Here is a 16,178-nt window from a genome sequence, read left to right as displayed (position 1 = left end):
CCAACCGCAAATGCAGGATTACAAAACGCGTTATCCAGCACACGAAGAACTGTCAACGCAAGGCGGAAGCAGGTTGTCGCACCTGCAAGCAATTCGACGCCGTCTGCGAATACCACGCAAAAAAATGTAAGGAGAATAAGTGTCCCATGCCGTTATGCTCCAAAAAACAGCAGAATAAATAACTAAAAATATATATATTATCAATTGATTTTGGCAAAAATAAATTTTCTGGTGAGTATCTTGTGGGACAAAACTACTACTGCTTTAAAAAACTCAATAAATAAGTCATTATAAAAAGAAATCCAATCGATCATCATGAAAAGTCTGTATTTTCGTATTTAGTAGTGTCCATTTGTTTTTATTCACTTTAATAATTAAACATTGTTTATTTTTTAAACCTTTTCTAATAAAAACTAAAAAGAATTGAAACATTTTGTTGGGAAACATTCGGTTTAGATCAGTTAAAAACTATTAGAAATAGCTAGGGTTTTCTAGCACACGTAAGATAATAGTCCGTTTCAACTTATAAACGCTAATGATGTTGCACTACCCGGTGTGAAAACGCTATTAGTATGGCCAGCCCTGCCAACTTGTTTTCGTATGCTAAGAAGCGTCGTCGGTTTGAGTCCGCGCTAGACTTCTATCAAAGTTCTGCACCATTCCAACCTTGTTCTTGGTAATAATTAGGTTATTTTTTCGATATTTCGCGGTATATTTTGACGAAAGACGTGCGGTCACACCGTATTTCCCTCCTTTTCGTTTTCGTTTCCGGCGAAGTAAGTAGAATAAAATCTCCACGTTTTTCTCAATGCTAATAATTAAACCATCCCATTGGCAAACTAGCGATTAAACTTGGAATAACCAGCCCGCGAGCAGCAAAATGTCGAAGAGAGGTAGGAATCCGAACGAAACGAGCGGTTGAAGCGTGAAAAATGTGACGCCGCCGAGTGTGTGGAGAGACAAAGTGCGGTGTGCCAAACCAAACTAATCCCTGTGTTTCTGCTTCCGCCCCATTTAGGACGTGGAGGTACCGCGGGAGGCAAGTTCCGCATCTCCCTCGGTCTGCCCGTGGGCGCCGTGATGAACTGTGCCGACAACACCGGAGCCAAGAACCTGTACGTGATCGCCGTGCACGGAATCCGCGGTCGCCTGAACCGTCTGCCCGCCGCTGGCGTCGGCGACATGTTCGTGGCCACCGTCAAGAAGGGAAAGCCCGAGCTCCGCAAGAAGGTGAGTGTGGTGGTTCCGGGAGGGTCAAGTTGCAGATCCCCCGCTTATTGTACCCCTCGTTTTTACAAACCCAACAAGTGAACACGTTTTTTCCAACTTTGTTTTTGTGTACTTTCGTGAATGAAATTTGCAGTGTTTGCTTGAAAGAAGTCAATCTAACAACTCCCCTAACTACATTTAATTATTATTAACTTAATTGTCACTTGTCTAAAATCTTAAACGCCTTATATTAGGTTTCTTTTTGGTCTAACTTTAAATTTGATTTTCTTAAAATTCACTTGCTAACCTTTTTTGTTCAAATTGATATTATCAGCTGTGGCTACATTCCAAACATGTGCATTAACAGTGCTACCCTTAACTATTTTCGGCAATTTTCATTCATATCCCATAATTCACTTGTATGATTAATTTGTTTCGCGCCCGCAAAGCTAACACATTCGCCAATATATGGCTATACCTAAATGTTGAGTTTTCTTAGATAGAAATTATTTGGAAAACTTGTACTGTTTCGAAAAAATTTTACTTAGTTTTGTTTATTCTAATTGTTTCTTACATTTATTATTGAAAGTATTTAATTTTGTAAAGTGTACGCTGTTGTATTAATCTTAAAAAACATAGTTTATATTTTCCACATGTTTTTTCCGGCAAAGATAGCTTATCGCTAAAAAAAAAAGCACGTTTTATGCCTTACGTTATTTATTTTTGTAATGCATGATTTTGAGTTAGAAGTTTCCAAACCTTATCTTTGCGTAATGTTTACAATCCAACTTTGATGATAATTATATTTCTATCAATAATTGCAATAGACAGCAAGAACTCTTATTTTTCTTGGGTGCTTACCCTTAAATTAAAGTTAAATAAGAAATAAATGTTCTTTTTTGTTTGCCCCATATTTATCAACATAGTCCCCTTGTATCTCACTATGAAAATAAAAATGACTAATTCTTGTCTCCATCTTTTCCAGGTCATGCCTGCCGTGGTTATTCGGCAGCGCAAACCATTCAGGAGGAGGGACGGGGTGTTTATATACTTTGAGGACAATGCCGGGGTGATAGTGAACAACAAGGGCGAAATGAAGGGCTCGGCCATCACCGGGCCCGTGGCCAAGGAATGCGCTGATCTGTGGCCCCGTATCGCATCCAATGCAAGCTCCATAGCATAAGGAGTTTCCTTTTGAAATAAACCCACAACGGAAAACAGATTGTTTTGAATTAGAATTGTCGGATCTTTTATTGAATGCTGCACTACTTCGGAAGCGGAGGATCGTCTCTAGGCCTTGGGTGCCTCGGTGCGCAGAGTGGGCTTGGGTCGAGTCACCTCCATCGATATCTTGCCGTTGGCTCCCTTGAACAAGGCATAGCACACTTGGAACGTGAGGCCCTCCAGGGAATCTCCATTGAGTTTGGTTACAATATCGCCGCGCTGCAGTTTGTTGTCGATCTCCGGGTACTGTCCTTGTATCTAATGAGGGAATTGTTCAGTGAGGTACCTTCCACCGCCAGTCCATGTTTTATACGTACTACGTCCGCAATGGTGCATCCCAGTTCGTTGGGCGACAGCGAGAGGCCCAGCTCCTTGCCCGGTTTCTTCATGAAGTCCACATTAAACTTTTCCAGCTCTGGCGGATCGGCGCGATAGACCGTTAAGTTCACCGTCTTCTCGTATGTGGTGTGGAACAGCTGATGGACCTTCAATGTCGTCATGGATCCCACGTGGGTTGGATTACCATTCACATCGCAAATGTGGTCGAAAATCTTTAGGCGCTTGTCGGCGGCCACTGCTCCTTCGGGATAAACATGGGTGATCACACAGCCAGTCTATCAAAAGAAAGTTAAGGTATTGATTGAAATCAAGGAAAGCGGAGATAGCCCACCGTGACATGGTTGTTTTTGCCGCCGCAGACGATTACGCCCAGCGGCTTCTTCTCCACCTTCAACTCAATGAGAATCTTTTTGTTCGGCTTGATCTCGGCTGTGGCGGGTTCCTGTGGCTTCTCCGCCTCTTTCTTGGCCTCTGTGGATTGGGTTATCAGGTTGAAGGAGGTGTGTGGTTAACCACGCTTGCATTTAATGCTTACCCTCTTTCTTTTTCTCCTCCGCCTCCTTGTCTGCCTTTATGGCCTCCTCGCTCTTGAGAGTCAAAAGAATCATGGTGACAACTCCCTCGGCACGTTTTAGCAGTCCAGTCGCCTAAAGTTAGGGATACATAAATGGTTACAAACTAAGGATCTAGTTTGTTTCGTTAGAACTCACATCATCGTAATTGGATTCTAGTGTTACATCTTGGTTAACGGCCAACAGCATGTCACCAACCTTAACGCCCGCCAACTCTGCATTCGAGCCCTCTCTCAGATCCGAAATAAAAATGCCGCTGCCCACCTCAGCGTGCTTGCCATAGATGACCATGATGCCCAGGAAGCCCTCCTTGCGCACCTTCACCGTACGCGCCTTGGGGAACTGGTCGAAGATGAACTTAGTCTGTCAAAAAGAAAAGAAGATGTAATCAGAGGAGAAACTAGTACATAAAATGGAATTTTAATTCTGTTTGATCTTATCATATGTAAAATCCTTTTTTTAAGGTTTCGCAATTGTATTAAGGTTAAAATTAATTATGATCTTATAATCAAAATCTTAAACGAACCAAGTGTGTCTGAAAATCGACGGTTACAATTAACCCCTAACTGACTATATAAGTACCTTGTAGTCATTCGTGGACAAGTCTAGGAATATATAATAACAAAAATTGGAAAGAAGGGATGCCTCTTAATACGTGGTATCGACCGTGGGTATAACTTTCTAAAATGTAATATACTATTATCAATTTTATAAATTTCTTAGGTACCGATACATATTATTATTTTGATCAAACTACGATATCCGAATGGCAAATCGTAATGAACAAAAAGACAAAATTATTTTTATACAACTTTAGGATAACATACCTCATCAGACGCGGTGGGGAACTTCTTGATGGGCTTTACGCACATGCCTTCGTCGTTGGGCTTGCGTCGCGAGGTGATCATCACCAGCTTGTCCCCCTCCACGTTCTTGAAAATGGCGGAGGCGTTCAAGTGGCAGCGATTCTTCAGCACATTGCCGTTGACCTCGACGATCTCGTCGCCCGGCTTCATATCCACACTGGCCAAAGATCCATTGGGATCCACACCGGCTACAAAGCAGGCCATCTTCTGGCGGTCCTTGTGCCCAGCGAGAGCGAGTCCTAGAGGCTTGCTGGGATCCCTTTGGACCTCAATTCTACGCAGGTCCTTCATCATGTTGTACCGCTTGTTGATCTTAGCTGGGAATGGCATTTACGTGCTGGGTGAATAGCATTTAATGGTTAGAAGAGCCTTACCCATCGTGTAGCCAAATTCATCTTCCTGTTCCTTGTCGCGATCCTTCTCCAGCTTGTTCAGTTTGCAGTTGCCGGCGGAGGCTCGATCAATCTAAAGAAAGGTTTAGATGGTTAAAGGAACAGTTTTTGGATTATTTTGACCCACCTCATAGCCCGACTCCGTGCGAATGCGACCGGTCATATCTCGGGTGTCCTCGTCATCCTCCTCAGCATAGTTGCTGTGCTTCTGACGCATCGAGGCCGTAAATGTGGTATTTCGCTTTTGCAGAGTTTGCTGCCGGTTCATGCCACCCGTTCCCTGTCCCTGTCCCTGACCCTGCCCCTGACCTTGACCCATTCCCTGACCTCCGCCCGCATTGTTGCTGGTGGTCTGCTCCTGATTGAACTTGTTTTTGGCCTGCATGTAGCCATTGCTCCGCGGATCTGACTTTGCCTGCTGCTCATCGCTCTTGTCGAAGGTCTGAATCTCCAAGTCGATCTTGAAGTCGGCCTCCTTGATGAGATCAATGACCGCCTGTTCAGTGGAGTTACGCACATCCTTTCCGTTGAGCGAGAGGATTCGATCGCCCACCTTGAGGCGACCACACAGGTGCGCCGGACTGTCGGGCACAATGCCCTTGATGAAGATGCCGGTGGTCTTGGTGTTGGGCGAATCCTTTACCTCTCCCCGCACTATGCAGATGCCGAAGGACTTTTTGCCCGTCTTGTCCAGCGTCACCATGTGAATTAGCTCTGCGAACGGAAAACATCCACTTTTACACAAGTTTAAACTAAAAGGGTATATTGTATTCGTCGGAAAATATGTAACAGGTTAAAGGATGCGTTTCCGACCCTATAAAGTATATATGTATATTCTTGATAATGATCACTAGTCGAGTTGATCTAGCCATGTCCATCAGTCCGAATGAACACTGAGATCTCAAAAACTACAAAAAATACAAAGTTGGGAATAGACATACCGATTGTATGCCCTAGAATCTTACTTTATTTCAAATTTAAAACAGATAACGGGTATCTGACACTCAAGGCACTAGTCTATAAAGTTTATTTTTGTTTAATATCATTCCTTTAATACTGTCATACGCTTATCTACTCTATATTTTCATAGAGAATTAAACAAATGTGCAAATAGTCCAAATAATTTTGGATCTACAGATGAAAGAGTTTCTACTGTATACTTCTTGAAACTCATAATAATTAAAAATCCACGGGTTCTAGTACTTTTTCAGCTCTATTCTATATTTGAGTTATAAAGGGATTAAATGTTGAATTTTTTTTTTTTTAAGTAAATAAATTATGTTTTAGCTTTTTTTTTGTTGACTATGGATATTATATGTATAACGTCACTAGATTCCTGGAATGTCAATAACAATTTATATGCCTAATATAAAAAAATGTAAGTACATAAAATGCAAAGTATTTAAAACAAAATAAAATCATATTTGCAAAATCCAGTCCAATATAATTTATGAAGATAAATTCACAATTGATACTACAAAATATGACGTCCTTATTATTACAGAATTAACCCACTTAAATTGGTTAATGTTTTTAAAGAAAATTTCTTTCGGTTTTGTTATATTCAAATTTATTTGTGAACAAAAATAAATTATGGTCTTATAAAAATATTAAATGAAATTGAACTAAAACTGATATAAATAAATTAAGATCAAAAGAAAACAAAATGAAATTATACTAAACCAGAAGAGCTGAAGGCCTATAGCTGCTATAGCTCATGATCACTGTTAGCATTTAGTTTATAATTACTTGTTATCATTATATAAAAAATAAATAAATAAATAAATTAAGATATTTATATGACCTGGTATATTTGTATTAAAGTAATAAAAGGATGAAATATCGATGAAATCAATTTCAATTTTAATTTATTGATTTTTCCGTAGAAAAAAATGTGTATTTAAGGCGATTTTGTTTGGAAAAACACTTTTTTCTTGATAGCAAACAAAAAATTATTATTTAGAAATCGAATTAAAATGAAATTATGATTAATATCCATGCAGAATTCCGTTTATAGAACATTAAACACCCATTGGGTGGCCCATCAAGGTCATGTTCGCGCCGGATTAGTACAAATTTGATTAGCAGTTGGTCATGAAACCACTGAATGAGCACTGACCACCAGCGGCGCTCGGATTTCCCAGGAACTGAACCATCCTCGCTGGTTGGGATCGACTGCTTTGTAATCCAAGCCAAAATCGCGGCTCACTGACCGAACATTAACCGTAACAAGTCACTTTAAAATTTATAATCCAATTATTTTTAGAATTATTGTTTAAATGATTTATTTATTGTGAATATTCCGCGTTGGCAGCGCCCGATTTGAGTCCAATGAAAAGTGCGCCTAAACTGATTTTACAATTAGCGGGCGAACATTCTTGCTAACTGACTTAGTGGCCATTCTATTTTGAGTATGATTTTCGTATCGATTACACTGGTCAGCATGGTTTGCCTTTTACAAAAGATGTGTTTTCTGGTTGTAGCTGGTTGGAGGTGTTTTATGTTTAGACATCAACATAGCAATTTTTATTTTCTACAAAACCTTTTTAAAAACATTTAACCCGAAATTTCTTACTCGAAGTTGCCATCACGTGAAAACTATTATAATGCCAATTCTAAAAAAAAGGCAGAAATACTAAAATATACATACCTTACATTAACAACGCTTAGTGCTTTGGTGATTTTTTTTTCCAAAAAATAAATATGAATAGTAAGGATAGGGTTCTTTTAAATTTTTAAAAGCGTTCTTTATTTATTATTGTCGTTTGCAGTTCAGTGATATCGATTTGGAGAAGGTGCTTCTATTGCATTGAGTAACTTTCACTGTCTGTTATGGCGCCCCTCACATAATACACAGCTCCCTCAAGACGGTCATAATATGGAATACCATAGCGAAAATGCGGGCGTGAAAAAAACAGGCAGTAGGCAGTACTCAAGTGCCTTTATTGCCCCTATCAAGTTATTAATTTGTTGGGGCGATTTGACCAATGCTGAACTCAACACTCCGCGAGGAGAAGCCTATCAAGTGTTGACCAGAAATGCCCATCGATTTTATCTTTTTCTTTCATTGCACTTACAACTAAATAACATATGTCACTCACACTCAAAGATTCGATAATGCTTGTGCATTGGCTATACAAATAATCAAGAATTGTTAAAAAATTGGTTAATATACACCCACATTTTTACAGATATTCATAGACAACTATTTGAATCGAAGAATAATTTATAATTTTCTATAAAAAATATATAAATATATGAAAACAGACTGAGTAATAAAAGACACATGATGGTGTACTATTTTTCAGAACTTTTTTTTGGAAAATGAGAGCATGTGCATTTAAATAACAAGATTATTAAACAAACCACCATAAAAAACTGAACCGAAGATTGTAAATTTACCGAAACACCGCAGTTTTACAGTCTGTTAAGCCTATAGACATATGTATCTACATTTCCGCTTTGACTAATAATATTTTTCTTAACAAATTAGGAGAAATAAAAATATCAAACATTTTAAGTGCATATATGGTTAATAGGGTTGCTCCAAAATGTAGGCAACATTTTATGTTAAGATTGTTTTATAAAGATTACTAGGTTCCATTTGGATCTTTATCACAAGACAAAGCCAAAGGAAATCAAATAAAAGTTTTAGGATTTGTGCCATTCGAGTGGCAAATGAATTCAATTTGTCTGCCAAGCTTAAATTCATAATCAAGATTTGCATTTTCATGGGAGTAGGCGAAAAAAAAGCAAAGCGTGGAGGGAAGGGGGCAAAAAGGAAAGAGCGGGAAAGGAGAAAGGAAGAGATGGCTATGCAAACATTTCCATTAAATGCTCGAACGAAATGAAACGAAAGTAGGAGGCTAAGGCAGCTCCAAAGGAAAACTAGAGTAAACACATGCTCAAAGGCGGTAGGGGAAAATTGTGGAAAGGGGGAGGGGGGAAAATGGCCAGTCCGGGGGGGATGGGAGATGAGTGGTGGAACGTCAACGACTGCGAAACGATGTTGGAAATTAATTTCATAATAAAAAAGCGTAAGGAAACCCAATTGATAAAACAATTTCCTTTTTGCCTCCCAACAGTCATGTTTTGTTAGTAAAGTAAATTCAAAAGAGAGCATGGCGAAAATATGGCAATGAGCTTAACTCTCCCGCCTTCTTTTTGGTTTCGTCCTGCGGAACCCCCCTTCCCGCACCCCCTTTTCATTCTCCTTGCAGCCTCTGCCGCTGTCGACGCCTCTGCCTGCAGGACGTAGCCTTCTGATTGGCTCTCTCAGCGCAGACACGCCCCCCGCAATGGCTGCTTTCAGCAGTGTCCTTTTCTCTCTCTCTCTCTCTCTTCCGCTCTCTCGCTCTCGCTCTCTGAAGAAGCTGCGCTGCTGCGGCGCAGTCGGCGCATGGTTGTTGCGAGGATTTAGTTAACTGAAGTGATTTTCCACTGTTAGCTGTCGCACACACACACACACCCACCCGCCCAGGCATCCTCTTATGTAAGTGGCCACACGTGCGTGTGTGTGTGTAGGCGAATCCGTTGTTGACTTGTTCTCGTGTTGTACTTACATGCAGTTATATCAAATTGCTAATAATCGTTTAGCAGGCACTTCAGACTGCGTCCTGGAAATGAATAAAAATTACAGTTTTTTGCGCCAAAACACTTGAGGCAATGATTCGGATTTGGAATAATATGGAAATTGTTCAGGTCCTGGGAAGTGGGTAATGTGGAAACCACAAAACCTCAAGTGAAGAGAGACTACCATGCAGCACACAGCTGCGGATGCTGACCGATTTGTTGGTAACATTTATTGAAAGCTCTTAAAAGCCACTACTCTAATATCCTTACTTATCCGACTTCTTTTAATTTTATTCGTAATTAATGCCCTACATTGACTTTAGCTTATTTTTATTTTTCTACGAGGATTGGTTTTACTCAAACAGTGGTAATACAAATATTTGTTCAAAAATGTTTAAGTGTTATACAATGTACAGCTTCATTATATAACATTTAAACATTTTTAAAGCTCAGTAATACATAAAAAAGTAAAATTATTTTTTTAATTTTTAAACTCCTATATCTACTATCAAAAATTGTAAACATTTTTATAAAGAGTTTCACGGAAACCAAAAGAAAATGTTTATGATGTGTGGGGTAAATAAAACATATAAAGGATTCTTTCTAAAACGTATCGAGTTTATGGTCTCAAATCATTTTCCTATTTCCTATATTACACCAATTATATGTAATACCAGGAGTTAGGATATGGTTACTCTTTGTTTATTTTTAGTTTATTTATAACTTTAAATTACGTGGTGTTAAAAAAAACCAATAAAATATTGCTTTTACCAAGCTTTCAGATATAAATGATTGTTTCGGTTCAAAATGTAGTCCAAACATAAAAAAATAATTTGCATTTTTTAAAAACGAAAACATTGAATTAAAAAAATAAATAAATATATAATAATGTTCTACACATAATCCTTGTTGAACCCTAAAAAATTTCGTCATCGAACCTTGCTCAAAAAATATTTATATTTTATTAAACATTTTAAACATATTTATAATATTTTTGAATAATTAATCTTTTTTCTTAGCTTTTATAGTTTCTTAACCTTGATTTTGTAATGTTGGAAAGGACAATCAATGACTTGTCTTACTCATCCGAGTATGTAACTTTAAGACTGATCTAATCTGTGAATATAACTAAAATCTATACTCAAAATGTAATAGACAATTAACTATTATCTTTAAAATGTAACAAATTAATTGGGTAATATCAAGTAAGCGATCATCGCGTTGATGATCGTATCTTACAAGATACTCAATTGAACTACATCTCGATAGAAGATACATTTTGTAACTTATAATCGGTGCCGAGAGGCGCAACAGGCGTTCTCCGCCAGATAAGATACACAAAACAAAAGGGCGGCCAGCCGACAGGAGAGGAAAACCAACTGAATATTCTCACGACATTTAAGGACATCTGCAAACCATTACGCCCGTACATGTGTACTTATCTCGAGTTCGAACTCAGAGCTCAGAACTCTGAACTACGAGCTCCGAACTTCCAGCTCGGCCGGAATGACGCACGGAATGCCCGCAGGGGGCGGGGATTATAGATATTTGTGTTTACTACGGCTGTACATATAATGTCCTCATAACTTTTAGTACGTGAACGTGATAGAGCAAATAATGGTGCCCACATGGCCGCCAGGAATCCGTTCACTTGCATCTCAGAACCGGGATGGAAGAACGGGAACGGGAACGGGAACGGGATTTACTGGATTACGCGCGCCGCCCGACATTAAAACTCAATTTGAATGACAACGCGTAAGCAAATAATTGTCCTTTTGCGACCCGCCAGTGTCCTCGGTCTTCACTTGAAAGTTTGCTCTCCACACGGTAGTAAGTTATTCAAATATTGAGTTTTTCAACTCGCTCGCAGCGGGCCCAACGGAACCACCCTCCAATCCGATCCGTAGATGTGCGCCGGATTCCTCCTACTCCATCTCATCGGTCTCGAAATTTCATTCGCTTCCCTTTGTTTGAGTTGGGCTCGGTTCACTCCTCTAAATACATTTGATTTGTTTACCATGGCCATGGCCCGAGGCCGAGCCGGAGATCTTAAGCTGCATGTAAATGCGTTAAATTAAATTTCAAACGCTTGTACTCCAGCTGAAGGACAATGACAATCAAATGGCTGAATGGGTGCCTTCGCCCGGGTTTTATTGAGTGGGTAGTGGCTGACGATTTTGATTTAGTGCTCATCCGGCTGGCGACCTAATGCGATTATGGGAATACAGATTTGCCATTTCCGTATGGAGACTGTCCCAAGGAAAAAATATAATACAAGGGAACAAAGCGGAAAGAAGAAGCCGTTTAAAAACGCTTGCAAAAATCACTGACGATTTAAATGTTCTTAGAGTTATTGAATAACCTATTTCGTTTTTGAAATATAAACTCGTAATTATCGAGTTCTATTTGTTGTTTCTGAATGCGTTGATATCGCATATATGATCGTAGAGTTCGACGAATTAACAATGTTTTCAAGCCTTTGGGTATTTTTGATCAACGTCAATAAAGAAGTATATTCGTGGAAGTATATTTTTTATCTTTCTGTCAGCTATACAACCACATTTCTTTAAACTATGATTTTTATAAACCCCACAAAGTTGTATATATTTTGATTTAAATATATGAATAATGGCAGAGAAATGTGTTCAATGTTCTCATAATAAATGTATTTTTATGAATAAAAGTATCAAAATTGGTTAGCTTGTTTAAAGACAACAAAATTTATAAGACATGTTGATCATTTCAATGAAATGCACTAACAATTCCATCTTTGCCCTCTTGTTCTATTTTCGAAAGTTTCAAATATTCAAAAAGATAATTTTAACATAGGAAAAAGTGATTCCTTATACATTTACCATGCTATATTAATTCTTGTTTATAGTTTAAAACTGTTTCGATTTAATTTCGAATTATATTATGAAGGCTATTTTGGGAAGCTTCTTTTTTTTTTTGCTCACAAAGGGGGTTCCCCCAGCTCAGGTTCCTGGCCCAGAAAATTGTCCATTCAATATTGTTGATTTTGGACACTGATAGCCCATCGACACCATCCCGCACGTGTTCGCACTTCGCGGTCCTTCGGCCACGTGTTAACTTGTTTGTAATATCCTCATCAGTGCAGGCAAATATTTATTGTTCGCATTTTATTTGCAGCGCAAATTGGTAATATCTACGGCCAGCATCCGTCGAAAGTTGGTACTCCGGGACTTCCCGTATCCATATCCGGGCATTGTGTCCTCTATTTTCTTTTCATTTGTCGCCATGTCGCCCACATTGCTTTGATCTAACAAATTGATTTACACTAACGATTATTTAATGAAATTCCCCGAGCGGCACTCCGTTTTCCCACCCCCGTGCGATGTCCTGGCAGGAAGTGTGAATTACCCGACACCCATTCACATCCACGAAGGACTCATCCACGTGCCACACGTGCCTCCCGAACAACTTATTAGGCGTGTCCTGCACCATCCTCCTATTTTCCATTCGCAACTTTTCACTGTTTGATTCTTTTTGGTTTGATTTAAATGGGTTTCGCTCAAGAGTCGCTGGGTGTGATATGTTATTCCTTTTGTGGATTGTTGTCATGCTTACGGCTGAGCAACTAATGAAGATTTCCGAGGAAATCACAGAGAGTTATTGAAAACTGGTTGAAGGGAAGGGATTATTGCGTATACGCACTGTTAACATATAACATATATACTTAAGCCCCGGTATATTCTAGCCATTAAGAATATGCTAACTATACTAATAGTAATAATAGTTTTTACTAATGATAATTATACTATTTGCTAAGATAAACATATCTTAAGCAGATAATGTTTATAATCATGAGCGGATCTACGGGGGGATATACGGAATAGATCCCCCCATTCGGGTTAAAAAGAATATGTATTTTATACCTAATTTTCTTACTTCTACTCGACAACATTTTGGTATATCCCCCACAACCAAATTCTGGATCCTTCACTGTTTACAATACTGTTTATATGTAATCGAAAATGGGTATATTCTCAATGGGTAATTGTACTAATAATGAACCCCTTTTGCAGAGCCTTTATTGCTAAGACAATAAAATCTTATGCTGATTAATTTTCTTATAAACGTACATGACTTTATTTTAATTCCAATCAAGAAAACGTTGGAATCTAAAATAATTTTTATGAATAAATATACATTTCTTATGAAATGTCATTAGTTCTAAAAACTGAAGCAGATGTTTTAGCATCCTCATTGATTTCATTTATTTTCTCTACGATTTAGAGTTCAATCATCCCGAACACATTAAAGTAAATCCCTTCTAATTTTGACTTCATAATCCTCGAAACCAAAACAAATAAACGATTATCTTTCACGGCTTGTGCGTGACCGCGCTGGAAAAGGGGAAAACCACGGGTGGGGAGTGCGGAGCATGGATCAGTACCCGAGATGGTTATTACCAACTGTCCAAATTGCTGCCACGCCCCAACAGTTAAGAGAGCAAAAGCCAAAGTGGGAAACCAATCCCATATTCAGAGAGTTTGGCTTTCGTGGCATACGGACAAGTGACAATCATCCCACTTAATTGAATTCTGCGCTGCATAATAAATCAACTTAATGCGATCCAAGTACCCAGTTGAGTTCCTCGAGGATGCAGAGCAATTCAAAATGGAGAAAAAAGCGCGGCCAAACAGGGGGGGAGTGATGTGCGGAAATCCTTTGGCTGTGGTTATAGGTGGCTCAGGCAGATCCAGCAGCAGCAAATAAACAACAATAACACACGATGCCCACTTTTCCACATTTCCACCCGCCCAGTAATTTCCACACTTGTGCTGACACATTGAAAGGGCTTTGGGTTTTATTTATGAATTGAGAAATTGACGTCCTGTGTTGCGAACAAGGGGCAGGGAACTGGGTTCCTGAGGAGGCTTAGGCACACGGCTCTCGATTTTTATTGCCGCCAAACAAGAGGCTTAGGCAACGGCATCACCACCACCACCACCACCACCATCATCATCATCATCATCAGCCGCATCCACATCCACATCAAATGAACAAAACTGAATGAAATGAGCCACGAAACATTGGTGTGTGGCACTTGCTGTTTGTCCCAACCCTCTGGAAAAATAAAAAAACAACCGGGATAAATCGAGCGTGAAATATTCCAGCTCGTTCAGAGGATTTTGAGGGGATTCGGGAGGGCAGGCAGGATGGTTAAATCGAATCCATTGTGGTGCTTGCCACTTGTTGGCAGGTTGGATATATCCTGAAACAGAAATTGCGGCTGCAGTTGTGCAATTTGTTCGCTGCCTGCTGTGATTTTTCCCATTGTCCTGGCAATCCTGGGGTGGTTTGCCCGCCGATTCTCCATGTCCTTGTCCATCAAATTGAGCGTCACTCAAGTATTCAAGTGCCTGTATGTGTATCTCTCATGACCAAAGACTTGTGCCTTGTTTTCTGCGCTTCAGATACTTCAAAGATTTAATAATGACATAAGAAGTGAAGCTATTATACCTGCCAACCCTCGGCCCGAACTTCTTAAACGGCCTCGAGTGTTTGCCTTTGCCATCCAGCAGGTGCCACCGCCTGCCAAAGACCCGTGCATCGATGCAGGATGCGGCATCTCAAGCACAAATTAGTGGGGGATCCTTCTGCTATCAAGTACACTTGGGGAAAATAATGAGGAGGAACTAGCAAGATCACCTTTAAGCAAGAGCAGCAGCTGATTTCGGCAGTTAAAATTAAAATGTGATTAAAGTAGTATAAGTTTTAAACATAAAATATAAAAGTATCTTAAAATACATAAAAATGTTGTACATTTCCCAATTGTTCATAGAGAATATAGTGCCTCTATCGGCAGGATCAATGATATATATAAAGCCAAAACTAGACTTTTTATTTTAGATATATCATGCATATCATGCATATTTTTTAGTCCATGTATAGCCATTTTTAGTCCATTATTCCTTAAATTAAGATCAGTGGAATAAAATCCAACACAATTCTATTCTGAATGCATAAAAAATACGACAGGTAAAAATATACGTCAATATTTAATAAGCCTCTCATTTTCTTGTAATATGTTCACCGATCGTCCTTTTGGAAGATATAGGATACAGATGTCCGATCAGGCCCGTTTTAAACTTTATCTGCGCGCACATATTTTATGATTATTGGAAAAGTTTTAAGTCGAGAACTTTTAAATTGGGGAACATATTTTGAATACTTGCATAGTCATTTGATAAGCATCATCATCATAGTATATACTTTATATGGTCATCTTCTTTACTGCGTTACAAACTTCTGATCCTCTAACTAGGATTTATAATTAAAGTAATGATCTGTTTATAAGGATAAATATAGAAAACGAAAATGTCAACCAACATTCAATCATTTAACATTAATCTTGATAAATATCTAAAATTAAGGATTGTAAATATTTCTTAGACTTTACTTGTTATAATTTACTACTTATAATAAATGTGTGTGTTTTTGGCTATTATTTTGAAGTGTTTTTCCGACTGTAGAGCGTTTAAGGCGGGACATCGTTTGGGGCTGGCAACCGTCGCTTTTGTTTGTGCCAAAAGAAGTGATTGTCCTTGCCGAATCCTTGCAGTCAAAGCAATTCAAGTGTCAAATCTTTTATTTGCCTTTTGCAGATTTCGCAATAAAAATTTGTATTGTCAAAAGTCTGGGCTCATCCAAGCCAAAGACCAATCCCCAATCCGAATCCCAGTCCCCAGTCGGTGCGTCTCCCTTCCCGTTTGAGCGCCCCGTTTCATCCGCTTGGCATATCCTTTGGTCGTTTGTTTGTGTGCAATAAATTTGCTGACAAAAGAGGGATTATTGCTGGATCATGCCGCTGAAGATGCAGCTCGGCATGAGGACGAAGGGTGTATATACATATAAACCCGAAGCTGAAGCTGAGCAGGATGTGCTCCTGGTGGCTGGTTCCTGTCAGCGTGCATTCCTGGGCGTTATTGTTTGGCCATAAGTTAATTGTTCCCCTGCGAAAGCTTCAATGCACCGCA

The 16,178-nt window shown here is 39.1% G+C and overlaps 2 protein-coding genes across 2 annotated transcripts; one reads left to right on the top strand and one right to left on the bottom strand.

Moving 5' to 3' along the window:
- The first annotated feature begins 757 nt into the window (after window positions 1-757).
- LOC119550776 (60S ribosomal protein L23) lies at window positions 758-2,441 on the top strand. Its single transcript, XM_037859706.1, has 4 exons — window positions 758-776; window positions 844-893; window positions 1,019-1,230; window positions 2,195-2,441. Exons 2-4 carry the CDS (start codon window positions 881-883, stop codon window positions 2,390-2,392), a joined length of 423 nt encoding a protein of 140 aa, XP_037715634.1. The 5' UTR covers window positions 758-776; window positions 844-880; the 3' UTR covers window positions 2,393-2,441.
- LOC119550775 (inactivation-no-after-potential D protein) lies at window positions 2,435-6,945 on the bottom strand. The gene is made up of 9 exons (XM_037859705.1): window positions 6,722-6,945; window positions 4,730-5,316; window positions 4,585-4,675; window positions 4,172-4,527; window positions 3,483-3,707; window positions 3,308-3,419; window positions 3,104-3,243; window positions 2,751-3,047; window positions 2,435-2,691 (listed from the first exon to the last, which is right to left on the bottom strand). The coding sequence occupies exons 1-9, from the start codon at window positions 6,756-6,758 to the stop codon at window positions 2,500-2,502; spliced, it is 2,037 nt and encodes a 678-aa protein (XP_037715633.1). The 5' UTR covers window positions 6,759-6,945; the 3' UTR covers window positions 2,435-2,499.
- Between the last annotated feature and the right edge of the window lie 9,233 nt (window positions 6,946-16,178).

This window comes from Drosophila subpulchrella, chromosome 2R (assembly GCF_014743375.2).
Source record: "Drosophila subpulchrella strain 33 F10 #4 breed RU33 chromosome 2R, RU_Dsub_v1.1 Primary Assembly, whole genome shotgun sequence".
Lineage (NCBI taxonomy): Eukaryota > Metazoa > Arthropoda > Insecta > Diptera > Drosophilidae > Drosophila > Drosophila subpulchrella.
Note: the sequence above shows the minus strand (reverse complement) of the source record. Positions and strands in the feature narration are given on the sequence as shown.

Coding starts and splice junctions, on each gene's coding strand:
- LOC119550776 (XM_037859706.1), top strand. Junction 1,231..2,194: donor AGCCCGAGCTCCGCAAGAAG/GTGAGTGTGGTG, acceptor CATCTTTTCCAG/GTCATGCCTGCCGTGGTTAT.
- LOC119550775 (XM_037859705.1), bottom strand. CDS start 6,758: ATGGTTCAGTTCCTGGGAAATCCGAGCGCCGCTGGTG. Junction 5,317..6,721: donor AAATCCGAGCGCCGCTGGTG/GTCAGTGCTCAT, acceptor TTCCGTTCGCAG/AGCTAATTCACATGGTGACG. Junction 4,528..4,584: donor TGAATTTGGCTACACGATGG/GTAAGGCTCTTC, acceptor TGCCATTCCCAG/CTAAGATCAACAAGCGGTAC.